This window comes from Mastacembelus armatus, chromosome 23 (assembly GCF_900324485.2).
Source record: "Mastacembelus armatus chromosome 23, fMasArm1.2, whole genome shotgun sequence".
In the NCBI taxonomy this organism is placed as follows: Eukaryota; Metazoa; Chordata; class Actinopteri; order Synbranchiformes; family Mastacembelidae; genus Mastacembelus; species Mastacembelus armatus.
The window spans coordinates 11,279,098-11,306,496 of NC_046655.1; the positions used below are offsets into that span (position 1 = coordinate 11,279,098).

The 27,399-nt window shown below is 39.5% G+C and overlaps 2 protein-coding genes across 4 annotated transcripts; both read left to right on the top strand.

The window, feature by feature from the left end:
• The first annotated feature begins 6,815 nt into the window (after positions 1 to 6,815).
• On the top strand, positions 6,816 to 15,467 carry LOC113142165 (sortilin). Of its 2 annotated transcripts, none has more exons than XM_026327021.1 (21): positions 6,816 to 7,288; positions 7,546 to 7,608; positions 7,949 to 8,025; positions 8,115 to 8,211; positions 8,648 to 8,815; positions 9,068 to 9,141; positions 9,428 to 9,474; positions 9,883 to 10,019; positions 10,159 to 10,242; positions 10,910 to 10,970; positions 12,381 to 12,533; positions 12,636 to 12,733; positions 12,841 to 12,940; positions 13,123 to 13,297; positions 13,441 to 13,634; positions 13,915 to 14,101; positions 14,243 to 14,356; positions 14,435 to 14,579; positions 14,667 to 14,773; positions 14,880 to 14,973; positions 15,058 to 15,467. In XM_026327021.1, the coding sequence occupies exons 1-21, from the start codon at positions 7,034 to 7,036 to the stop codon at positions 15,070 to 15,072; spliced, it is 2,445 nt and encodes an 814-aa protein (XP_026182806.1). In that variant the 5' UTR covers positions 6,816 to 7,033; the 3' UTR covers positions 15,073 to 15,467. The 2 variants fall into 2 exon arrangements, with proteins under 2 accessions (XP_026182806.1, XP_026182805.1); XM_026327020.1 differs by having other exon boundaries at positions 6,817 to 7,288; positions 14,850 to 14,973; positions 15,058 to 15,466.
• A 608-nt stretch (positions 15,468 to 16,075) lies between these two features.
• fam3c (FAM3 metabolism regulating signaling molecule C) lies at positions 16,076 to 20,368 on the top strand. Of its 2 annotated transcripts, none has more exons than XM_026327022.1 (10): positions 16,076 to 16,181; positions 16,634 to 16,681; positions 16,827 to 16,931; positions 17,140 to 17,163; positions 17,548 to 17,671; positions 18,506 to 18,564; positions 18,895 to 18,945; positions 19,033 to 19,117; positions 19,249 to 19,375; positions 19,829 to 20,368. In XM_026327022.1, the coding sequence occupies exons 2-10, from the start codon at positions 16,666 to 16,668 to the stop codon at positions 19,916 to 19,918; spliced, it is 681 nt and encodes a 226-aa protein (XP_026182807.1). In that variant the 5' UTR covers positions 16,076 to 16,181; positions 16,634 to 16,665; the 3' UTR covers positions 19,919 to 20,368. The 2 variants fall into 2 exon arrangements, with proteins under 2 accessions (XP_026182807.1, XP_026182808.1); XM_026327023.1 differs by having other exon boundaries at positions 16,083 to 16,190.
• The last annotated feature ends 7,031 nt before the right edge of the window (positions 20,369 to 27,399 follow it).

Consider the following 27,399-nt stretch of genomic DNA (forward strand, 5'->3'; position numbering starts at 1 on the left):
GGCGCTGGATAAAATGAGTCTGAATAAAAACAGCTCTGGTGTAACCACTCTGTTAGCTTAGGCAGAAACCCATAATCCCACATAACATATACCTGTATCTCGACACTGAAGAGTAAAGCCAAAGTGTCAGACTCTTTTGTTGTGTGTGAACCTTTAGTGCAGTTGAAAGGATTCCCCTCCACTCACACACATACTGTACACACATCTGTCATTCATCTCAAGGGAATCACCTCTAGGTGACTGATAGCTGCTGAGACATTAAGATGGAAAAATCCTCTTAGCCTGTCCTCTGAAGCTCTAGTAGTCTCCCCACATACAACTCATATTTTAGAATAACTCACAATCTGATTGGATTAGTATGATGATGCGCCTATTCCCTCTGAGTGTAGCCCACTGATGCTGTTGAATCTCAAAATCACATTATCTGTGGCATTATAGGGTTAATGCCACATGGTAACGGCATCAGAGGATCTAAAATTAACGCGTGCATGTCCTCTGGTTGTGCACAGCCCTTCCTCATTCAGTTACATTTATCACAATGACTGTCATGTGCACAGTGTGGATACTCATTGGTTGAGACCAATCAGAGTCATAAGATTTTACACAAGGGCAACTATTCAAGAATACTGCTTTAGTGTGTATCTGACTGTGAATGAGTGTCCACCAATGATTTTATTTCTCAGATGATCAGAATCACCAGTGGAGTTGTAATTCTTTTCATGTCAGACTAATTTGGCCTGTTTTTGTTCTCCAAGTCAGTGTCACTTGCTACAGTTAAAAAAATGACTACACAACCTGTGAAGACAGTTGCATTATGTAATATGTCAGAGCTTTCTAAAGGCAGACAAAGTAGAACTGAAGCCTGAATAACAACAAAAAGCCTCGGGGCAAAAATATGCAACTTGCCCACTGCCATCTACCACCCTGTGTCCACCATCACACAGTGACATTTGCTAATCTATAAATATGTGAATTATTGCAAAAACAATTCTAAACTATACTTGCACAAATAACTGCAAAACACACAAGCTGAAGGCTCTGTCTCACCAAACTTGGCCTTGCTGGGGTTGGTTTTGAAAGGTTGCAGAACAGGACGAAGGGGAAGGGCAGCATTTTCGACTGCTGGTGTGGGTGTGTTTTTATTTAGAAACAGACTGTTCTACAGTAGACAATGCGACTTCTCATAGTAGAACTAGCAGAAGTGAGTACAATAAAAACAATAATTGCTTTAATTGTTATCAGTTACACTATTGCAACTGTTTATTCTGCTATAAAAAGAAAAGGGGCAGTCGTGTATGCTGCCTCACAGTCGCACTCACTGGGACACTTGAGATGAACATTAATGTTTCATCAAATGCCAAATGCAGACATTTTGAATGTTACAGTATAATGTAATACACTACAATATAATCAGTATTCTACAAAATTCCCCTTTTACCTCTCTCTTTTACTTTCTCTCTCCCCCTTTTACTCTCTTTACTCTCTTGAAGCCTGAAGCCATGAAAAACCACCTTCTTAACTCGCAAGCACTGCCATCTAGTGGATGCAATGTTTTATTATTTTGACACCATAAAAATTTTCCCAGCAAAAGATTTTTCAGCCATTGCTCCTTATTCATCACTTGTAGAAATAAAGTTAGAATATATTTTTAATCCACAGATAGAAAATGTGTCTACAACATTAATTGTATTTTACTCTTCAATCTCAGCCTGTCATAGAATTCAGCATAATATTCATAATGTCTTCACTTTTAATGATCACCAGGCAACAACTAAAGGATTTACTTTGGATCACAGTCTTCTGCTATTTATACTACTTTATATAAATATAATATTTTTGTGCAAGAACAGAAAAGTAGAATAAAAATAGTGAGGAATCAGCTGTTTAAAGTCCAGACTGTGAAATGAATCACAAAAAAACTTGTGTGAGTAAGTGATGAGTAATCTGAACTACTGCCGACTGTTCAACTGCTGCTCAGGGAGAAGAAACATCTGGCAACTTGTGAAAAGTGTAAGTCTGAGCTTCAAGTGCCAAACTCTAAAAGCTGCTTACACAACTCTTGCCTGTTCACAGTGTGCACCTCAGAGTTCAGCAGTAGTGATAGATGGTAAGCAAATCTAAGTACACAATTGTGCTGTTATCCCTCCAGTCAACTGATATCTGTCTGGGCTAAACTGGCCAGACAGTAGAACCGTGCCAAGCCTCAGGGTAAGTGAAATCATGACTGTTACATGAAAAAGAGAACAGCACAGCTCCTCAATCCTTTGAATGGGGAATAAAGACTGGAATTTCCACTCTGGAATGTGAATACTTTGGAAATCCCAAGATTTTATATGTTTGTTTGTTTTTTTTTCTGACAAAAGGCCTGAGAAGCCGTTTATAGAGTGTGGATGCTGGTGAGTTAGGAACAGGTCTGAGCGAGTCCATAAAGGTGTGTACCTGTGCACACAGTGAAAATGCATTACGAACGGTGTGTTCCTTGATATTCACTCACTTGTGTCAGCAAGAACCTATGACAAACATGTTTCCTCAACACTTTCCTCTAAATATTCCAATCCCAAATAAGGAAGTGATAATGTGTATTCATGTGAGATTACAGTACCTTGTGTGTAGTCTTCTTGGCTGCCTGTGAGAAATAAAACCATCGCAAAAAGCTCGTCTAAAAGGGTTTGACATAATATCTAAGCCATGAGGATACCATTCAGTTTAGCTTTTAGAAAACTTGAACCTTCACTGTAGTGGAGCTGACATGAGTCCACATTGGGCCCGTCAAACAGGCAGCTCTCACAACACACTCAAGTCAGGTCCTGCATATTTTTTTTTTGCCACCCATTGTGCCTTTAATCATGGAAATGTAGGTTAGCTGGTCAGCCAGTCTGTTCCCCACATTACCCACAATATAACTCAAACAATCTGACGATCTGCTGCTTTCAACAATTTAGGAAACTTCCAGATGTGCCACAGCTCCTTCTGGAGCCACGAAAACCTTAAAACAGTCTTTGCTGTGTACAATTTATGGAGTTCCCCTTAAACTTTTCATCTAGTGTTGTCATCACACACCAGGCATTTGATTTCTGACTAAATAATTATAAAATCAGCCTCAGCTTTGCTCTGAGGTCATTCTCAAGTGCTGACAGGCTAAATGGTGAAGATGGTGGCCATTAAACTGCTAAACTGTTCAGTTTTAGAAAACTAAAGCTACAGTTTGGGTTTTTTATAGGTTCAGTATATTTAAAATAGACTTGTTTTAGGAAAAAAAAGGTTTGTAAATAAAATCTACAGAAATGATTTTAATAGAACTAAAAAGTACAAATAATCAAACAGTTTCTTTGTTAATTATTTAGCCTGGAAGACATATGAACTTTCAGACACTAATACAACATGAAGGCTTTTAATAAGGATCCATACTTATTCACTGACACGCTGTTTAAATGTGAAACAAAATGCCCAAATGGAAATTCCTGAACTATCCTCAGATTGTTTTGAGGACTGAGGAAACCGGAGGCTCTTTCTTACCACGTGATGTCACCGTTACGCACATTAAAACAGCCGCACTGATATAAACCTCCGGAGACTGATTAGACAGTCGCTGTATGATTCAGCTGTACTGGGATGAAAACGGATCCACTGCAGCAGGACAGAAAACGGTGAAACCACCAAAGGACCAAGTACCGTCGGATTTCTGGTTGTGATCTGCTCCAGCTCCCCCAACTAGGGACAAGAAAGAAAACACGCGGCTCAGTCCAGACTTGTGTGAGTTGTGAAACTGTGCACGTTTTTTTTTAGAGCATATGAAAGAATAAAACAACAGAGCAGCACTCGGAGCTTGTTGCGGCTGTTTGGGTTTGTGTTTCGCCGTTTTTAAAGCCACGTGTTCTTGCGCAGTTTGTTGCAGCGTAAGGCTCGTTTGTGATTTTTACCAACACTGTAACGTAAAGGACGTAGATAGACTGTGGCTCTCGCCTTGGCGGAGAAACAGTCCTAGATACTGTACAGCCAAATAAATTTAGTCGTATGAGCCACGTTAACATGAAAACACTGAACATTTTCTACTTCCTGTAAACTGACAGCGCTAATCCAAACATCTCCCGTCGGATCAGGTCTGTTTTGTACCGCGCATGATGTGAAATATTGTCTGTAAACGTTACTTTTCTTTTCTCGTCGATCTTCCTGTTGATGTGGGCTGATGAGTCTATTTTTACGCATCAGTACTTTCCAAACAAGATGCCCTTTCACTAAAAGCTGTGCCAGTCCCGCTTCTGAAATGCATTGTCATTTATAGAGCTCACATGGTGTTGCTGTGTATCTGTAAATGATTTCTATTACTACTATTATTGAAAATCTGATGTTGGGAGAAAAGAGCTGGGAAAACTCAATGAACTCAATATCCAAACCTACCATTTATAGGCTACAGGTTAGATAAATCATTTCCGAACCAACCCAGGATCAGGATCAGCCCTGGTTTATTCAACTTTAGAGCTAAGAACAAGTCCAAGGAACTTTCTAAACATTAACCGATTTCCTTTCTTCTCTGCAGCTAGGTGCCTTTGTCCATGAGAAGCATGGTGGCGGCAGTCCTTAAACTGTACTTCATTGGCACGGCACTGACTGTCCTTGCAGTCCTTTATGGAATAGTGGACTCCTTTGGTGGTTTGATGTATGTCCAGGACCATAACTACGTGCTGGAGCTTGACCAGCGGACACACAGAGATCTCTCGTCCAGTAACCACCAGAAACGACCTTCTGTGACCAAAAACATCGGCTCGTGATGAAGGATGTGTTGGACACTGTCAGTGCACTGAGACTTTATCATAACTGTATTGGTTGTGTTGCTGAGCATGTCTAACGTGTTGGACGTATTCTGCACCTTGAAGAATCTTGTCAGCAGGCTGTTTGATACTGACTCATAATCCCAAAATCTTGTTCATCCTTGTACCATCGACTACCAAACACTGTAGGAGCTAGTCTGTGTTCGAACTACAAATCCCAAATGTACCATCACTACTGACCAACTGTTTGCACAAAGTGAGTGTTTTCATGTGTATTTTCAGTTTTGTTTTTTGCTTTTTTTTTTAAAATAAAAGAATTAAGATAAATTCAAGCATCTTAAATGTGGATATTCCAGACTTTTCAGAAAATAGGAAGAAGTAGGCTCTTTGTATTTTACAGTGGGGACAAGAACACAAACTTACGGAAATATGAACCTTTGTGTCCTCACAGTAACTGACCAGAGAAGCAGCTTCACTTCACTCAAAACAGTCAAACGCTCAGATAAAACAAGAACCTTTTTTTTTTTTTTTTTTTTCTCCCCTGAAACATGACCCAAGCACAAAGAAAAATAACGAATTAGAAACCTTTGGGGTGGTAATCTCACAAGAGAGCCTGATTGCACAACGTGAGCCCTGTAGAGTCAGGAAGTCCGTGTGATCTGTGAGTATGTTTCAGTGAATCATGTGAAATGTAAATGCGGTTCCTGAAAAAGATCACTGATGTCTGGCTATCAGCAGCATTTTAGAATCTTGCATCATAACATGGTTTTTTTGAGGTGAATGACTCAGTGTCATTTCCCTTATCAGGAAAGTGAGCGCTCCAGTTTATCAAGTTAGAACAGAACAAGAACAAACATCTTGGACACTGAATCACTATCACTAACTGAAAATGTACTGTACATGTTAGCAGGAGAGCTTCCCTTAGTGAGGAAAGCACCATTGTGAGCAATAATACACAGTAATGTGTGTCACTTCCGGTTGTTCATCCTCTAAAGCACTGTGAAAACCACATAAACAGCCGTGATATAATAACACTGCTGCTGCTACTGAGCCACTAATCTCATGAACGCTGTTTCTCTGGGCTTGAACTGCACTAATGTCCAACAAAGTGAATTTACTATTCGATCATGGGCTCTAGCATTGAGGGAGCTCACCTGCAGGTTTAAAGCTAAATATGTTAGTGTCCAAACAAAATGAACGGAGTTTTAACATTTTCTATTAAATCCTGCACATTGCCAGTGTTTTCCTGTCCCCCCCGCTGCTGCGAGTGAGAGGAAGTGCAGTTTTTAGTCTGAAACATTTAACAGTAATGGTTATTCATGCACAACAGAGACTGGTCATCAGCAGTGACTCATCACATGGCTTTTCTCGTTTGCCAAATTCTCCCACAGCTGAGGCAATTTTTGTTTTTCAGGACATTTGGTGCACACAAAGCCAATTCAGAATGCTTCACATAAGGCAAGAAAGACAACATCACCATATAGAGAAGAGATAATAATAATACATTTTATTTATAATGCACTTTATATTTGAAGCAAATCTCAAAGTGCTACAAATTATTTCAACACAAAAGCTCTTATACAAAGATTATCTTTTAAATCTGGCCTTAAAACTTAAGTGTAAAGTAAAAACTACAGATAGAGACGTGTAAATAAGTGTCAAATCAGCAAAATAGCACTTTGCTGATTTATGCTTTCCTTTCCAGCCTCTGCACAGCTCATATCAGTCTCTGCTCAGTCTTCAGATGTCTTGGTGTGGATGGTCTTCAAACAAACCTGTTGTTTTTCCTCGTCAAAGTGACAGCAGCTCTATAATAGGAGTAATTATTTCTCGTGCGTCAAAACGCTAAACTCTTCTGAGGCCTTTTGGCACCTGGGAGTTAGATGTTCGCCACATGCGAAAGCTTCACGTCCCTCTGGCGTTCATTACTGCTCACTGTAACAAAGCGTGAGGAAAACTCCCCTCGTTCACCCTCCACACACACACACACACACACACACACACATTTTGCACTGGTTGCAATTGGCCACAAAGTGCGTTTCCATCAAAAAACACTCTCTGCAACTCAGGTTACTTGGATGCGGGCAGAAACACCTGCAGGCGGAGGACGTACCACCTCACACAGCATCTTTTATATTAACGACCCGCTCTGAGCACTACCCGCCCCCATTTGGGTTTAGAGCGCAACGCAATTATGCAACTAATGCACTAATCCCTAAGTCCCTGGTACTCATTTTTAGTGCGGTCTCTTTAGCGCATTGGATATGATCTGGAGCCTTGTTGTCCTCAGCGGGGTGTGCGTTCTTCTGGGAACTGAGGGGAGAAAGAGCTGGGGGAGGACGGTGACTTTCCAACGGACTCAGCAGTATGAGAGCCTGGGCCAAGTGCGCGCACGACAGAGGAGAGACACCAGCAGCTCCTCGGGCACATCGAAGCCTGATCACGGTACTCCCTTCACCTCCTGCCGGCTCCCACTCACTCCAGCCGAGCACAAGGTTCTGGATGACAACACGCATGAGGTGAGGCTTGAATTGTGCGTCACTGATCTGACGCTGGGAATGTTTAAGTAGGACTCTGATACTAATTGACATCTATGTAAATAGATAACGGAGTAACCAGCTGCTGAACATGTTTTATTATATTTATGTATTTATTTAATATATTGCAAGATGTGGTATCTGACCATTAGAGAAAGTGGACGTTTAGTAAATAAACAATTTAATTGTGTTTTTAAACTTTTCATACATGAGAGTCTTTCTGTCTCTCTTTCTCCCAGACAGGGTTTAACGGTGATGATGGCTCCCATGTAATTCTCACATGGGTGGGAGATGGCACAGGAGTGAGTATCTTAGTATTAACTTAGTGCCTAAAGTGCTGCAACCATCAGATCATCCTCATTTATAGACTAAGAGTTTCAGTAAATCAGAGTTAAATCAGATATACATTTTTTTAGCATCATTTTATTTTAAAATTTGGGCTGAAATCTATTCTTTTTAAACAAGCTATATGAGGCTATCTCGATATTTAGCAATAATAAAGAAAACAAATAAATAAATGTGTCATAATCAAATGGAAATGGTAACTTTCTCAGTCCTGGAGTCATTAGAATCATAAGATGCATTTTTTTTTTACACCAGTACAGTCATGAAGTTTTAACCACACTGCATTGTTTCCTATAGGTCATTCTGGTGCTGTCTACAATTAATGGTCCAGTCGATACTTTCCACCATGGAGGTTCTTCACGACTTTACAGAAGGCGAGTTAGTATTTTTTAGGCTATGAATAAGGAAACTGTACTGTAAAATGGGAGCTTAAGATTGACCTTGATCTTTTCTTTCCCATCAGTACGGATTACGGAAAATTATTCCATGACATTTCCAACCGGATCAACAACACCTTCATAAGGGAGGAGTTTGGCATCAGCGTTGGACCAGGGAACTCTGTAAGTTAATTTTAGCTCTGATTTTGGAATCTCCTAACAAGCTGTGATGACAGGCTTTGTTTCTTTCTGTGTGTGTAGTGACAGAGCTGTCTACATCTTCACTTTCAAATAACGTTTGCATATGTCCTGCATGTGGTATGGTGGCTGGCATGTTTGCTGTGACTGTGGCCAACTTGACTTGTGTTCCAGGATGGTTTGCGATGCGAAGGTTTATAATGAAATTGGGATTAGTAACCTTAAAGACATTTTTATCTGACATGTATTCATGTTTTTAGCCAGGAATTCGGCACACTCTCCAATATAAATATTAGCAAAGGTAAAATATACAGTAGTAAATAAACAGATTTTGATATTCTCATTATCTTTAGCGACCTACTCTGCCAACATTGCATCTCCTATATGATTTTAATTCATTGTCATTCCCTTTAACGGGCAGGTCATCTTGACAGCAGACACACCGGTGGTGGACCGCCCAGGTGGGATCATCTTCACCTCCAGAGATGCTGGTGCAACTTTTAAGTTTATCCAACTGCCTTTCCACTTAGACCAGCCAATCACATATCACTTCCTCAACCCTGACTACCTTGTGGCCCTCAGCATTGATGTGAGTTGCACAGCCGACCAATACAAATACTTTTGTTCTTTCTTATTTTCTTTTAATTGTCACCTCCTGTCTTCGCCTGCCCATTGTTAGTGTTAAATTTAAATTTTCAAGGTGATGGTCTCCATTTCTCTGTGTAATATTCTGGGCCGAAACAGACGCACATCCACACGTCATGTGTGTCCTCTATGCCCACAGACACATGATGCACATACTTTAAAGTTAAGGTAAACATTCTTGTTTCCTGACGTGCAGGACACTCTGTGGCTCTCTCTGGACTTTGGAGCCACATGGAAAAAAATGCATGATGGAGTGCATTCTTTCTCATGGTGAGAACAAAACTACACACCAAATCCTAGTGTAAAATATCGCAGTTCCCAAATATCCCAGTAATATTGCATAATTAGCAAATACATCATGACACAGTATTAGAATTTTATTTGAACGTATGACAGATTTTGAGTTGAACTGAAACTGAATGATTTGATATATTTGACCTGCAGTATGTTCTGTTCTGGAAAAGTAAAACAAACAAAAAAAATCTTTAAAAAAACATTTCATTTATGTGGTATTTTTGGTGATTATGAAATGTTTTTAACTTCCTCTTTCCATCAGGGGTGCTGGTATTAATTTGTTCTTCAGCTACCGTCAAGCAGACACAGGTATGAGCCTTTTACAGCAGAGTAGGGCATAAAAAAACCTGTCAAGGGCCTTATTCATAGATTTGTAGCAATAAGATCGAACAAATGAGTTTACATGATGAAACAGGACAGTTACTATTACTGCTATTCTTACACAAATTATGCTGGACAGGTGCATGCAGCAGACAAACACAAAGCACTAAATCAAATCAACAATATTAGTAAACTATGGAAGATATGTGAAGGTGGCATAATGCATACACATTCAACCAGCCCAAAAAACAGAAACTTTCAGAAAAGTCCTTCACTATAAAATTTCACTTATTTAAAAGTAGAAGTAAAACCAACAAATAAGAGTCTGGAGTGTCAGTAGAAATGTAGTCCTAGTGACGCACACTAATATTTCTGTCTTGCTTCTTGTTGCTGTAGTTGAGGCAGATGAGAGGGGAGACTTACTGCTGAAGAGGACAAAGGACTTGGGCAAGACCTTCACAATAATCCATGAGGACATCTACAGTTTTGGCTACATAGGAGCCTTTCTCTTCTTCTCTGTGATGGAAGATCCGGTGAGATGCATGCGCAAAAAGCCTTAGTATAAAAATATATCAAACTAAAATAACACATTAAAAAGCAATGACATGACACTTGCTGGTCTGTTCATAAATATGTGAATATTTACATAGCGATGCATCACTTTGCTCCCAGAGATCCCCTCGTGTCATGTATTTCTCATCAGACCAAGGAGATACCTTCAATCAAGCGCTGCTCCCTTCTGCCTCCACTGAGCAGGTGAGGAATACATTTCAACACGCTCAGAGACAAAACATATGAACTTAAATACTTCATTTGGTGCTGATGTACTCAGCTCTACCTATTTTCTGTTCAAGCAGGTCCCTATTTACAGTTTTGTCTGTTTTATTAAGGAAATTCCTGTAATATTTAACAATCACGGCTTCCTTTGTATCAAGGGGTCAGGACACTTTATTTAAACAGGCCCAGAAAAACCTCAGGAAATGCGTTGTCACTCACACTTTGAGTCAGATTTGGGGTTGGGAAACTTTTCAGCTCTCCTGCCCAGCTTCACTTCACTTCCACACATGCTGTGAGTGGTTGGAAGTAACAGACGTTGCTTCAGCTTAAGTAAAAACATAAGTGGCAACATTTCCTTTTTCAAAAGAAACTGCAAAACACATCTGTTCTGCCGAAACAACCCCCTCAACCCCCTCCACCCCCCCCACATCTACACACTTTCACACCTACGTGTTGTTGACAGCACAAACACACACTCTCTCTCATGACAACTAGACAGGATCTGTGGCAAAGATTAAACTAGTTATCACTATCTTTCTTTTAAATCCCTAATACAGATTTTCTCACCTATAGTACATGTGCTCCACCTTCTGCAATATGATGTGTGTGTGTGTGTGTGTGTGTGTGTGTGTGTGTGTGTTTGCAGTTCTACTCCATCCTGGATGGAGATGAAGATATGGTCTTCATGCATGTGGATAACCCAGGAGGTAACAGACACACATGCACAGCTAATCCCCTTTGTCTATATTTTGCATTTAGATGACACGAAAACACACAACTACCTTAAAAACACACGCAATATGGCTAGTAAAGGCCAGACTGGTTTCACAAGTTCTTGGTGCTGCTGACAAATCATTCCATCATACAGTGTGTTTTTACATGCAAGTTCAATTGCCTGGTCTTTGTTCTTTTGTTTCATCCTCTTTTCTCTGTATTTCTCCCCCAAACCCTCACAGTCTCTGTCTCATGCAGTTTCTCATTCATGTCTACATCTGTTTCCTTTCACGTTATTATTACTACTGGTTTCCCTGGAAAGTTCTCCAGTTAGTGCTGAATGGGTTAAGTGATGGGACTTTCCAATTGTTGAGATAAATAAGGGAGATACTGAGTACAGGGGCTTTATCTTTTGTTGGCTGGAAGGAGCCTGATTTAGGTTACACTGCAAAAGCTGACAAACCTGTCTCAGGATCAGGGTGTTTTACACACACACACACACACACATTCGAGATGTCCATCACCTTCATCAGCTGAGCTCGTCCTTCATGGCTTCAGCTGCCACGTGTATGAGCTTCACAGAGTCAAAGTATTTCTGGTGATGACTTGTGATCATGCTGATGTTGAAAGGTCTGTGTCAGCGTGGCATCATCTGACACCAGGTCCTACACAGTGTTTTAACATCAGTACTGCATCCAGTTTGAGACATTACTCCAGATACAGTCCACTAAACAATTTTTATTATTTAGACTGTATAACTTTACCCAGTTAGTTCTTTTGGTTAGAAGTCTGCAGTATGTTATTAAAGCCTTTATAGTCTGGAGCACTAAAGGTAAAAGGAAAACTTATTTTCAGTACTTTCTCTTTTTTAAAAGCGTGACCACATCCTCTTTGCACCAGGAAGGAATGTGGTTTGCCTTACTTTTCAGAAATATTGAAACACAGCATGTAACAATTCCCACAATTATCTGGATTACAAGTTTTTAGGTATCTCTACTAAGATACCACTGTTATTTTTGTACTCCTGAAGTGATGTTAACGTATGGCACGCTACAAGAACTCCTTCACATTGGGTTTTTTCCCAAAGCTACAGCCCTGATAGACTGCCTTTGAAAGGGCTTGGGTTAAAGCTGCAAAAACACATGCTCCTACATTTCCCATAATGCAACTAGTGTCTTACATTAAACCGTTTTGGCCTGGTAAATGCCTGTATCTTTCAAAGTCTAGTTTTAACAGACAAACATATGCTCTCTAGGCTCAAACCAAGAGAACCCACTGAGACATAATCAAGATTACGTTTCCCTAGAAAACCATACAAGACACTACACAGTTGTTTACATGAGCAGTAAACAGACCTTCATGAGTAAAATCAGACTACACTCTCTCCATCTACTTCACACCAGAGACCTACTTCGGGACCATGTACACCTCAGATGACCGTGGGGTCTTGTTCTCCAAATCACTGGAGCGCCACCTGTTCGGTGGGCACAGGAAAAGCGATTTCACCAACATAACGTCACTGAGAGGAGTCTACCTCACCAACAAACTAGATGAGGGTAGGCCTTTCCACACAATCACAGCAATACATAATTCAGTAACACTAATTCACCTTCTGATTTTATGCTGAATTATGACCTTAACACTTTCTTTTGTTGCAGACAACTGTATAAGATCAGTCATTTCCTTCAACAGAGGAGGGAAGTGGCAACGGCTTAATAAACCTGAGAACGTGGATTGTGAAGATCATACTAAGAATGTATGTCACATGCAGACAAATGAATCTGTTTACATATGCATGCGCTGGCATTAATTTATTCATGTTAGTGGTTCACTTAAGTGCTTTTTATATGTGTTTCTCATCAGTGCCACCTTCATATTCATGGAGAACACAGTCGGAACAACCAAATAGTTCCCATGCTGGCTCTGTCTGAGCCAACTGCTGTTGGTCTGGTTATTGCCCATGGTAATTAAACTGCAATTTACCAAACCTTTGTTACACAGAACAAATTAAGTCCAGATGTAGGCTTACAGCAATATTACTCACAGCTTTAAACAGCTGAGTAATTTTGAACTAGACCACTATTTACAGTATGTGGTGATGTGATTAAATTATGAAGTATCTGGATTATTTCCTCTCTTCTCCAGGTACTGTGGGTGATTCTCTGTCATCATCACAGCACCCAGATGTGTTTGTTTCCTCTGATGGGGGTTATAGCTGGAGGGGGACACTGAGGGGTCCTCATCACTACAGCATATTAAACTCTGGTGGTCTCATTGTGGCTGTGGAGGCTCAACATGAAGGACAAGTCAAGACTATCAAGTATGAAGCAGATATTTCTACCCCGTGCACAATTAAACCACAGAATTATGTGCCAGTAAGAGGGAAAGAAACAAAGAACGTTTGCACATACATTTCTGCAGGTTATACTAAAGTTTACTTTCACCACCATTTCTGGTCACCAGGTTTTCTACAGATGAGGGCCAGTGCTGGAAGTCATATAACTTCACAGAGCAGCCTTTCTTCTTCGCGGGCCTGGCGTCCGAACCAGGGACCAGGGCCATGAATGTCAGCGTGTGGGGTTTCCGACCTGAGGATGATGGTCAGCCCATGTGGGTGACCGTCACTATTGATTTCCAGAGTCTTATTGCCAGAGAGTGTAAGTCAAACTGCTATTATCATCTCTGCTGCGATTTTGATCCTGTTCCTTTATAGGCCATGTTACGAGGTGCATCAACACGTTACAATCATTTTCTTTGGTCCTATCATCAGTTTGTTGGGAATCAGCTAAAAAATGTGATGTCACATACTTATGTGGGCCAATCAGAATTTGTTTGGTCACTGTCAATTAAATAAATCTTATTGAATTTGGTTAATTTTGCCTACTACTGGAAAGAATTTCCAGTTACAGGAGTGTTCTGATTGGTCTGATTTAACAGGTAATGATCAGGACTATGAAGAGTGGTTGGCTCATTCTACAGAAGAAGGGGAGAGAAATGGCTGCGTCCTTGGTGTGAAGGAGACATATAGGAGGTTAAAGAAACAATCTGTATGCAGAAATGGGAGAAGTTTTGTAGTGAGCAAGAAGCAAAGCCCCTGCTTATGTACCAAAGAAGATTACTTATGGTAAGTCAGACTGTCTGTACCATGTTATATGGACTACACAGAAATTATGCTATTTTCAAAGGAGCCTGAGCTTGTTTTGGTTTCAGCAGCTAATACAGTATGAAGGATAACCCTAGTGAACACACTTTCTGCCCTTTATAGTGACTACGGTTACCATCGCGATGTGAACGCAGAGTGTGTGAGACAACCCAGTGCCGGAAATAAAACCTTGACGATCTGTTTGAATGGAAAGGAGGATGAACTTCTGACAACAGGGTAATAATGGCCACTGCTTTTTAGAACGTAAAGGCGCACATCACATACATTCTCACACACGTTTTACTCTGTTTGTAGGTATCGCAAGGTCCCAAGTGATAAGTGTGAGGGTGGGTTTACTCCTCGGCTCAAAGTGCCGACAGTCATCAGACCCTGTGGTGTTAAACCCAGCCCCGGTTCACCTGCCACCACATCATCTCAAGTCACACACTTTAACACACCAGTCAGTACATGTCTTCTTCTAATCTGTGTGGTCACATATCCATGTTCAGATTTTAGGAATGTAACAGCCGGTGTGTCTATTTTGCAGAGGGAGAGGCTGGTGTTGATCCTGGTGTGTGCAGGAGCAGGAGTCATCGTCTTGGTAGCTGTCACTTCTGCTGTCCTTGCTGTCAGGAGAGTGCTTTATAGAAACAGGTGAGCTAGACACAGCACATACACCTGAGGCACCCAGTAGAAGCTGACCACTGTGGTCTCCTGTTGACCTTTACAGGACACCTGTGTATCGTTTCTCCAACCTCAGGATGGAGACTCAGGATGATGAGAACGGAATCACGCCTGACTTGGGAAGTGCCACTAGCAGCAATAGCACAGCCTGCCAACAGGACTCAGATGATGTAAGAGTTATTATCACTGGTATTAACACTCAAAACTCAATTTTCCTTGAGTATACTACTACTTTTTTTTTCTTATTTTGCCAGGATCTTATTGGATGACACATTTTAATGGATATAATACTACGATTGAAACCGAATGTGCTGAAAAAGAAGGCCAACTGCAACTGCATTTAGTTGGACTATTCCCTCATATTGTGATGGGAGCACCCTCTGTGCCAAATTGTCTTGTTTGGAATGATGAGCAAAAAAAATGTTAAATGTCTTAACTTATTGATCTTATTTCTCTGAATTGCTTTACTTTGCTTAAGCCTGGATTTGTATGTTTTTTGTTTAAATTTGACTTAGTTGGCACCACTGTTTTACTTTCTGTTTAATGTCAAAATGAACGTGGCTATTCTGAAAATGTACATTTAGAAACAACGCACTGCATATTATGTGTTTATCCCGTTGAATTATACACTTCACCGTGTATAACAGGTTTCAATTGCACAATAAACTTCTGCTTTAAAGTGTGTCCACGAGATGGCGCTCGTGGCACCTGAAGTTGTCTCATGTGTTTGAAAATGAGCGGTGAAGAAGAAAGAGCCGGAAACTGAATTAGATGAGCGTCGAAGATTGTCTATAACTCCTTCGTTTGCGTTTGAAAAAAGTGTGTGTAGATTATTAGTTAGATATAAATAGTGAATTATTTCATTCTCAGACTTAACAAATTATCCTCATGAACAACTTAATGCATCGAAACAACGTATTTAAAAGTTGATATAATCTGAAATCCCTATTTTTTTATACTATGCATTTTAATAAATGTTTAACAGTTTAAGACCTTACTGGAAAAATGTTATACCTATTTCAATAATGACAATCTATTTGCGTATATATGTTATGTTAAAATTTGACTGTTTTGACATTTTATTACTTTCTTCTTAGATTCTGCTCGGTCTGTTCTGCCTTCACGAAAAAGAAACCTAGCTTTTTTTTTTTTTTTTGCAGAGAAACGTTGAACTTGGTAGAAAACGATTCTTTAAATAATAGTAATAGGCCTAATAAACCCGCGGCTTAATTTCACAACAGGTCCGTCTGTTTGATCGTCTTTACCGGTAGGGTGGAGCATCTCACCTCAGAGACGAGCTCAGCTGTCATTGCACAGTGTTTCTAATACCGTCCCCTCGTCAGGGTGTGCGGTTGCTGTGGTAGCGTGAATTCAACAGGTAAGCAAGGTATGACCAATGATCTGAAGGGCACTTTTTTAACGTTAGATCCAATTGTCATCTTTACTGTGCTTCTGCGGGAGGTTTTTTTTTAACTAATCGACGTAGCATTAAATGTTGCAGTTTACGCTAGTTAGCTTTTCAGGCGCTAACGTCAAGCTAACTAACTTCCAGGATACGTAACGCTACAGTATAAAAACAGTAGTTAGCCTGAAGACAGCGTTAGCGTTAGGTGTCTACTGTCGTGTCGTGACTAATTCAATAAAGTTAAAGTAACTAAATGTTTAAATACCAGACTTTACAGTTGAAACTATTGTTAGCCGTCAGTGCTCAGTTGTCACCGTCAGTGTAAATTAACGTAAATCAGCTAACTAACTAGCTAACGTGGACCACCTCCATACTTTGAGACAGGAATCGGGGAAAAAACTGACCAGGTGTGTTTTCCATTGCAGGTTGTTGGCTGCGGAAAAGGCGGCTGGTTAAGATGCTCCGGGCTGGCGGTAAGTGTATCCTGTCTAAGCTACGCAGTGTGAGGTGAAACACAATAGTAGGTTATATTTATGTGGTAAAATACATAGTTACATCTAAAAATGTGTCGATAACTGAGCCTGTAATCTGTCTGTCTACGTGGTTTCTCTTTCCCAGGTTTTCTGAAGTTAGCAGCGCTCATCTTTACATTTCTCGTAGCTGCTTTTCTGGCTTTTCAGCTGCTGGATATTAATATGGATTTTACTCTCGGCACTATGTCCTGTGAGTCGCACTTTATTGAAAGAAATATTGTATAAATAATATGTCAGGCACTGTTACACAAACTGACATTGTGATAACGCTTTGCTTGCTTTAGCAAGGTTGAAGTATGTGTTTATTTTAATGAAGGCATATTAACATGCTGCATTTAAATGAGCAACATTTAGTAACTGGAAATCTCCTTAAACGTGTGTGTTCCTTTGCTTTTCAGTCAAATCTAGACAAATTGGAAGCTGTAAGTATGCTCAAATTGTTGTTTATTCTTTTTGCTTTTGTGATCTCACTGACAGATTTCTTCTAATATATTTTCCTCCCTTTTTAAAGTTTCTCTATACCAGTTGACACAAGTAAGGTAACAATAAAGCTGGGGCAGAGTGCAGTGATTAAGGAGAAATTCTGCTGTAGGAAACAAGTTAACAGGAAATCACTTCATGGTTAAAGTGTGTGTTAAACTTAGTGTGTAGTGTTCGGATTGTAGATTCTTTCTGGTGGCGTTTGAGTTGGACACTTGCTTCTTCTTCTTTGTCTGCAGCTATTTGTGGATAGTCTTGTGTGACTGGATTACCTGGTACTGTGCTACCTGTTACCTGATGTGTAAATGGAGTGTATTTATTCACAGCATCAAAGCCAGTCAGGCACAAGTGTGGGCTGTCCAAAGCATGTCCACAAGGACATTTGGCTTTCAAGATGACAAGTGGAGCAGCCAGTGTGGTTGGGCCTAAAATATGTCTGGAGGACAAACTGTAAGTGAAGCTACAACATAACAGACCTGTTATGTAAACACATTTGTACTGCCTCTTTCTCAGAAGAAGACTTAAACTAAAAGGCTCATGATGTCACAGTAACATATGGTTTTAACTGGCTTTCTGCATTGATTTGCTATAAAACGCCACAAAGAAACACAATATGCTAGACCTGGTAACAAACAATTAAAATTTCTCATGTGTTTACTGAACACACCCATCAAAGATTTAAAGTGTGGGAGTGTTATTTACACCAGACATCCTACATGTGTCTGAGCTTGTTAAATAAAGACGAGATATTAGAACTGTTTGTGTCATCAGCTTACGCACATTGTGTCTTAGCTATAATTGTGACTTAGATTAAGATCAAGAAAACATTTTTAAAATATTTTACATGATCACACATTATTTCTTAGCAGCATAGCAACCCTACTACCACCAGTAATAATAGAATCATATGTAAACAGAAAAAGTTGATAATGTCGATAGCTGCTTGTCACTTGGTATGTTTTAAACAGCATATCCTGGTTGTTGTAATGTTTAATAAGGGTGGTCAAATGCAACGCATTTATAGCAATACCATTTCCTCCTCCATCTAGTCATCTTTTTCTCCAATATTTTTGTCAGTTGCATGAATAAATATACTGTATATGTATAACAATTAGAATCTCTACAAAGTCTGTTTTTCCTAGTGTTGGTTACTGTGGTGTTGTTTGTTAAACTGACCTTAAACACACTTCTGCACACAGCTACATAATGTTTTTTTAACCATTTAATTACAATTGACAGTAATCCCTAAGTGCTCTATGCTTACTCTCCTCTTATTCCTTGTAGAGTAATGAGTGCTGTGAAGAACAATGTGGGGAGAGGAATCAACATTGGCCTGGTTAATGGTAACATTATCAGCAGGAATTTCCCTTTATAAATACAGTTCTGCTGGTAGTAATATAATACTGCAAAGTTACACTAGACATGGAATGGAGCTTTTTTAAAAAGCTCAAAAGACGTTCCATTTTCCATGTTTGTTCTGTTGCATTTTGAGATTTTTCTTGTTAATCTGGTTTCTCCACATCAGAAACAAAGGCTTGATTACCCTGTCTGTAGTAATAAACCATTACCATGATTTTGTACTGTAATGTAGTAACAACTGTGCATACTACTGTTAATTATACTTGCTAACCATAGATTTACAGTAGAATAAACTCGGATCTTTCCCCCTACAGGAAAAACCGGGGAACTTATCAAGACAGACTCTTTTGATATGTGGGCAGGAGGTGAGTATATTTCACACGGAAGGTGTGTATATTTCATGATCTTTTTTATAAACATGTATTGTTTTAACCATGGGAAATCTTCCTTAGATGTGGTTCCCTTCATTAAATTCCTGAAGGAAATTGAAGATGGGACAGTTGTGATGATGGCCTCGTTTGATGATCCTGCAACAAAGTAGGGATGTTTGCTGTAATATGGCCTAAAAGTCAAATTCAAATGAAGAAATGGCTGGGGGGGATATTTAACATCTATTGTGTTACTGCGGGTGTGGCCATGATGCAATATCTGTTTTCTATGTTCTTTAGACTCAACGATGAAGCCAGGAAGCTAATTTCCGATCTCGGCAGCTCAGCCATCAATAATTTAGGTTTCCGGGATAACTGGATCTTTGTAGGAGGAAAAGGCATCAAGACCAAGAGTCCATTTGAACAGGTAACCCGAACCACAAAATCCTGTTTTTACATCTACTCCTGTAAATCCCAATCTCAAATGCCAAGTGTTTCATATAAAGAGTTCCCCAATCACACAGCCAACCTGTCTGGTGAGATTCACAGTATTGCTGCCAAATGCACATCACACACCATAATAACTATTGCTGACCAGAGTTGATAAACAGAGGCACATGCCCAATCACATTTCTCACTGTAATGTATATATTAGTAAATTGACAGTCATTTGTTAATTTTTAGTGTTGTGTCATCTGTTAGGCTGGCAGTACAATGCATTATTTATCTTGTCAACTATTCAAATCACAGGAGTTTCATGCACTGCCAGTGGTCTGACCTGAATACTTACTGCATATATTAAATTACAAACCAATGCAGGCTATTTGGTTTCACATTGAACATGTGTGTGTGTGTGTCTGTTTTGTGTTTTCCCTTTTAGCATATAAAAAACAATGCAGATACTAACAAATTTGATGGATGGCCTGAGGTGTTGGAGATGGAAGGCTGCATACCACAGAGGCAGGAATGATCTGAGCTGTTGTCTACCCATGTCATCCACCCATTTCTGGTCTCGCCTAATAACATTCCTGTTCATGAGACGTTTCAGTGATGACTCAGGCTCTCTATGTGTAAAGTCCACAGTAGTAGCTCTGATAGTATTGCTTCACTGCACTGTTGATGATGAACATGGATATCATAATCAATATTTTTAGAAGGGCTCAGTTTCTCCTGCCTTAATGCCATTATCCAGTTTGTGTTTCTTAGCCTTTTTGCATTCTTTTGTTCTTTTGTAATTTTTTTTTTGTGTGTGCAAAACTGTTGTTAACAGGGTTTGAATATACTTCTATTATATTATAACCAAATGTACCAAATTCACTGTGAAATTTGTAAATATTTGCTTAGAGGATTCAGATTTGGAAAATCATAATTTAATGAATTGTAATAATATAATTTCCTAAAATAAATGATGCTAATATGAGTGTGTGTGTTGATTGAAAGTGTTGTGTTACATCTTTAAGTATTTCTTTAAGTAATTCTTTTTACTGATATATAGTAGTATCAGTTTTACATAGTAAACTGCTGGGAGTGGACTTCATTGATTTTATGAAGCTGCAACTGCTGATGTGTCACTGCAGTTCTGAGAAATGTGTGTGTGAATTAATTAATCAACACACCCTCTGTTGATATCTGACTCCAGGAAGCCCTTTTTCACTCTGTGCTGTACCTACATGAACCAGAAAAGCAGGCCCTCTATATCAGTGCTGGTCTAGCTTTTAATGGTAGCCGATTTCAAAGATGTTATTGGCTGTTTGCATCTTCACTTCAGCCAGGAGTGTATTCCAGAAAGTAAGTCTGAAAAACAGCTACACTATGCCGTCCTTTCACTTCCGATGTACCACTCTTTGTTTCTTTGAACAGTAGGCTACAGATGAAGAAGTGGTGGGTTGTGACTACAATTTACATTCACTTCAGTGCAGTCCAGTGGACCAAAAGCCCATCTGGCAGCATCTCACAATGAAATATAAGAACATCGTACAAACAAGCAAGGCATGGTGTATAAGCTCAATATAATAACGTCCTTAGGACACATTAAAAAAATGAAACATTATTCAGTGGTTTCATTTTTAACATGCAGTAGCTTTCATTCCAAGCACAATGCAGTTTCAACACAGGCTATGTCTTACCTGCAATTCATTATAATCCTCAACATTAAGAAATATATCATTTTTGGATTCTTGATTTTGGAGCCAATAGATTTTATTCTAAACTGAGGATGAATTCACTCTGTACATGCGAGGAGAGATCACTGTCCTGACATTGACTGATTCATCATAAAACAATCAGGTCAGTAAAGACCAATTTTTGGCTACTGTCTAATCTTCTCACAACGCAAATGTCCGTATTAAGAGTAATCAGAGCATGGAGTGTATGAACAAGGAAACAAAATAGCCTGTCTGACAGCTACTGAAAAAAAAAAAAACAAAACACTTATGGGCCCTCACTTAGATTTTTTCTGAATATGACGCACTGTGCAGCTGGGTTTGTAGCTGTTACTACAATGTAAAGTTCTTTCCTTATGTCAGTTCCTATTATTTTGTCCATCAATTATGTGTGTGCACTCACAAAACTACTGAATTGGTGTTAAAATGACTAATGCAAATTAAATGATTGAATACACCATAATGCAGTGGGGAAAAAGTGTTAGTGGAAAATCATTTTTTACATATTAGTTGACATTCTGTGCTGAGCTCTAATACATAGTGTACAGCCATGTGTTAGAGCACAGCTGCACTTCAGCTACTGAGGTTGCACTTACTTATTAACATCTTATTTTGGCACCACATTCATTTGCCAATTTTAATTGTAGTATTTTTTAAATATATTTTTACATGTTGACAGTCTGATCTAGAGAATTACAATTAAATAAACTGTTAACTGTGTTAGTACTTTAAGGGAAGAATTGCTGTGTTTAAAATATCAGGCAGAGGGCGCCATTGCATCATTAAATTCAGCCTGTGTGTCCTGTGGGTTGTAGTATATGATGTGTTCATTATTGTGCTTCATTTACACAGTCAGTAGCATTTAACAGCATCACCTCTTTGTGCTTTGTAGCAGTGTTAAATAACATGTCATAAGTCATAAGTGTCCAATCAGTAGTTTTCAAGAACTTGGTTACACCTGGTGTTTAATTAATATGCCAGAACAATAATGTTACATGATGGACTCAACCTAAGCATCAACACTCACAATATGTTATAGAACATTTTAAATCCATTTCCATCTACTTATAGTGAGACTGGAATACTTCAGACACAGTACAGTAATCAAACAACTCAGTACTTTCACTATCGTTCTGTAATTCACTTGTAAACACATTCATGTAGATTTACAGTCACTCTCCAATAAAGGTCCCTCTGGTAACTGAGTGACCTTCTGAGTTCCCCTCAACACACCGCTCTTCCTTATTCCCAGGAAATGAAAAAAGCCCCTCTGGTCTCATCTCAGCTCCACACACACGACAACATATATCCACATGTGTGTTTATGTAATGGCAGCTGTTCCACTGTCTATTGTTTGTGCTACACATGATGGCCCATTATGTGGGCCTCCCTTAACAGTATGCTACAGCTTGTGATCTATGTGCTTGTGTGTGTGGATGCTAGTCAGTGTCCGTGTAGGCTGAACCTTCCCTGAGCTCTCATGTTTCTGCACGATGAGGTGTAGGAGTGAATCATATCCAACTCATCTTATATAAGACATGTTATATGATGCATTATGTATAAATATAATGTCCCATTCCATAAACCTCTAAAGATGAGACATTTCATGTGAGCCTGTTGGCAAAGCTGTATAAACACAAGAGGACAGAGGATGAAAGAGGAAATTTTTTTTTTTTTTTTTTTTTTTACAGAATAACAGCCAAAGTCTAAGAGCATCTCCCCTCCACTCTTCCCAAAATAAATCTGTCTGCCAAACAAAGGTGCTCGCCTCTCAAAGAACCTCTGAGAAGCTCAACTTTCTTATTCCCAGTTGCCTCAGTGTAACCCCTGACCTTTGCCCTTTGATCCCTCTGCCCAAGTGACTCTCATGCTTCTGTTTGCTCCAAAACTTCACTCCTCTACTTACCACAAACCCTCTCAATGCATTTCATACCATGGTGACCTGTAGGTCATCTGCTGAAAAATCCCTGAGGTTTAAAATCTGAACTCTGATCTTATCTGTTTCTGCATCCAGACACTCATACATGACTCAAACTATTTTTTATTTAAATATTCAGGTTGCCTCTGACAGCTGTCCAGGCCATAATATGAAACAACCAGGTCCTGGATCAGTGATGTTGTGATCCTAACAAACAGTCATTGGTGTGTCTATAGGCTGAGTCCCAAACACAGACCAGCACACTTTAAATCCAGCTCCTGCACATTATCCCTCCGACTCCCTCAAAGTTTGTCCACAACTGTTTCTTTCAGATTGCTCAACCCCCACACTGGACCGCATTCCCCCTCCGTCGAAGCAGCGACCTCTCTGCCCTTGCTTTCTGCCCCCACCTCTAAATCCTATAATTGCCTCTCCACCACACAAACACACACACACACACACACACACACACACACACATACACACACACACAGATCCAGACAGCTGTGTTTACACTGTGTGGGTCTGTGGGAACTTCCTGCTGACCTCAGCACAGGGAGACAAAAAAAAAGAAAACAAAAAACTCAGAGCCACAGACACTTAAGCGGATCGATAGCTGATCATATGGACCTTTTCACACTGTCTGTAAATGGACGCAGACAATCGGGCAGACAACTCGACAGAATGATTTTCACAGGCAGGTTGAAAAAACTCTTCTGCATTGGTGAAAATCAGAGTGTTACTCTGATGTTGTTAGGTCAGTGGATGTGTTGGTTGTATTAATGGATTTGTGTGATCTTAACAAGGCCCTTCTTAGACCCAGAAAATGTAATAAATTTTTACACTACTGACATGCAAAGCACTCACACAGCACTAACCTATTCACTCTCACTAATGGCTAACATGGCTCATACGTAATTACACACATGGTTCCTGCGGTCTTGTCTGTAAAACAAAGGTCTCGTTCATGGTCGTCACTCTGACTTCTTACTGAAGGGTCAGTATGTCGACGTGGGTCTGATCATTTGAAAAAAACAGAAACATCCCGTTTTTGACACAGCTGGTCTGGAAACCACCAACAAGTTTGAGTAGATGACTTCCTCTGTGAGAGAACAACTAACCATGCCTGGCTCGTTTTTAAGACACTGATGGTTTTTTGGGGATATTTTTTGTTGCACAGCAGTAACTTTGCACTATTGTGTAGAAGCCACCAACAAATACATGGATATTATCTTTCTCAGCAGTTATATACTATATATGCAAATACGTCTTCTTTCAGGCTGCACAGTACTGTGAATACAACACAAAGACGTGGATACAGACTTTTCTACTTTATATTTTTGTAGTGATTATGTCCAGTAAGCAGAAAGAGAAAAAAAAAAATCCAAACAAAAACAGTAATTTTGACTTTATTAGATACACATGAAGAGTTTGACTTCAGCTGCATTAAATAGATGCTTGGTTGTGTGTTTTTAAAACACACCCACAAACAGATCTTACGAGAGATGTTTTTGTCTCACATTCCCATAATGGATGTAGATGAATATTTACTATTGTCTAAATGGATTTTTTTCAAACTTTGCACATGTTTATGGTGTCTGGAAGAATAGTGTTAACGTGGCCGGCCCATGGACTTCCACTCCTGCAACCACAACATGGGCCTCATTCATTATGCAAAAGTCTAGACAACACTCTCATCTATTTTCCCTGATTGAGGACTATCACTCCTAAAGCTGTGAGCCCTTTGCTCATCATACATGTACCATAATATATTTACATGTTAGGCTGCTTATTCTCCTGGCTAAAGAAAAGCAGACGAGAGATTAAGTTCATGAAACCTGCTGGGAAAACTGGTTTTCATCTCTAATCGACCACACTCGAGTTGCTGTGTGTAGCAGGTGAGATGTACTCTTTCAGCTAAAAATCAGTGGATTTGGCGTTATTACAGAGATACATGTGGCATAACACGTATCACAGTGATTACATGCTTACTCACAGAGCCATAATTATGCCAAGTGCCAGTTTCCCCATAAATACAGATACCTCATTTTACTGCATCAATTTGCATCTCACATGCCCTTCACCTCACAACACATACTTAAGCACATCATCCTATAAAAAACTGATGCAAAATTATAAAAGAGCACAACTCAGAGCTGCATGAATGTTACTGTGATGAGTTCATGTCACCACAGTGTACTCTCTGTTTGGATCCAATTCATTTCTCCATCACTGTAGCAGCACTGACCAAAACCTTTTAGTGGTCTTAACAGACAAGATTTAAAGTTAGATCATTTATTTATTTTGCATAACTTCTTGTCATTATGGTGAACGTCTGGAAGAACATGTTTCTCCCTGCTCAAAAATTATCCAGTTTCATTAAGGTCAGGTAAGTTTAGTGTCATATAAAATATTAAGAAGTTAAACTGCACAACCACAGAAAGGAGCCTGTGAACTGAAGAAGGTACTAAAAATCCAATACAATGCTCAGAATCTGTTTGCACGCACAGAGAGCTGAATATTGTCAAAGCTTAAACCACTTTCTGCACCAGCAGCCTTGCATGTAGCTTCAGAATTGTAACTATTTAGACTATTAGAGAATGTGTGCAGAAGAGCCTCCAGACACGGGAGGAGTCCTATATCATGCTAAGCTGCAGGCTGGCCCCGTTTTGAGGTCTCACCTTCAGTGATGTGTTAGATAATGTTTCTATATACAAAGAGGTGTACTGTATGTACATGCAGGCGGTAACTGTTTCCTTATATATACTGTCAAACTGACACTACACTGCTGTATCAAGGTAAAATATTGAGCTTATTGAATTTATGTTTTGAATTTTCTCAATAAAAGACTTTTTATAATCTTCTAAAACATGCACATCTGCACATTGTGGGAAACAGTCCATATCATTTATTTAGCATAAATCTGATGCCCTTTGAAAGTTAATATAAAAAATACTTTGCATTTTACATAACATTCAATTTACTTTTTATCTGTACAGCAAATGTAGATTTTTATCACAAGCTTAAAAGCCCCCTCCAGCTGTATTCGTTCTAAGACATGAAAATCTGACTATGCTGCATTGCTTTGACATGTTCTTTAACATTGTAAATACCAAAACAAATTGTCATAGACTGCACTTTTGTGACCATGTTCTGTATCTAAAAATCTGTGTTAAAATCTATATTCTGAAGTACAAACACTATATTGTGTGTGCTATAAATATAATTTGTACTTCCATGGTGGTTTTACTTTGTTTAAAACTATTTTATACCAAATAAAATGAAATAGTTTCCATAGAATTGTTTTGACTAGAAAGGCGTTAAATTTGAGAGCTGACTGAGCAAACAGAATCCGATAACGGACTCATGTTGATTTACCATAAATACATTCTTTGAGATCCCACCAAGCCAATTGTATATATTGTAGGCGACCATGTTTTTCACTTTCCGCTTGCTGTACAAACACAAGACTATGTGCGGTGTGTTTTTGCAGGTGTGTAAGTTTAATAAGCGCCCACACCTCATGAAGCCTATAGATCCTATGAGATGTGTGTTACCTTCCATTCCCGAGCAACTCTTCATTAAAAAAAAACATTTCTGACTCAACCCTTAGGGCCCTCAAGTGTCAACAGAGCCTCGTGCTTTCAGAGTCTTAAGTCGTTCTTATTGAAAAGGTTGAATCTAGCGTCCAAGTGCACATGGATGGAAGAAATACTCAGAGCACTTTGGCATGCTCTGTATGGGAAATGATGTTTACAAGTGCTGGCTCACTGCAGAATATGCAAACTGCTGCAGAATATGCGATTTTGGCCTAATCACTAGATAAATACAGGACAAGCTTCACAACTGACCTACATTATAAAACTGTACATTACACCCAGATGTTATGGACTGTATGTATCCATGCAGTTCAGCTAAAGCTTTATTATAAAGTCTCTTTAGAAAACAATTTCTATTCTACATTTCTAATATTAGTCACTGCAGCTGAGTTCCCTCTGAGTCATTCATCAGATGTAGATATTTCACAGTAACACAGGGAGTGGAGGCCACTGAACTTTCAGAGGGTGTTGCAATCGCTCTACACAGGTGACCAATGAGAAGCCAGAAATACCTGGTGATAGGAGAGCAGGGGAAGGGCAATGTGTTCTGGTAAAACAACATCTTTGTGTGTGTTTGTGAGACAGAATGCGTGCCAGAGGGTGTGTTAGAGGAGGAGGGGTGGTTTTTAACAGCATTGATGAGGTGACTGGGAAAAACATGCTGTAAAGGTGATTGGACAGATGATTGGGGGTGTTGTTGCGTCAGACTGGTTCTGTACAAGCTCTACAGCATGTGTGTGTTTATGTTTTCAATCTGAGTGTCTTTGTCTCG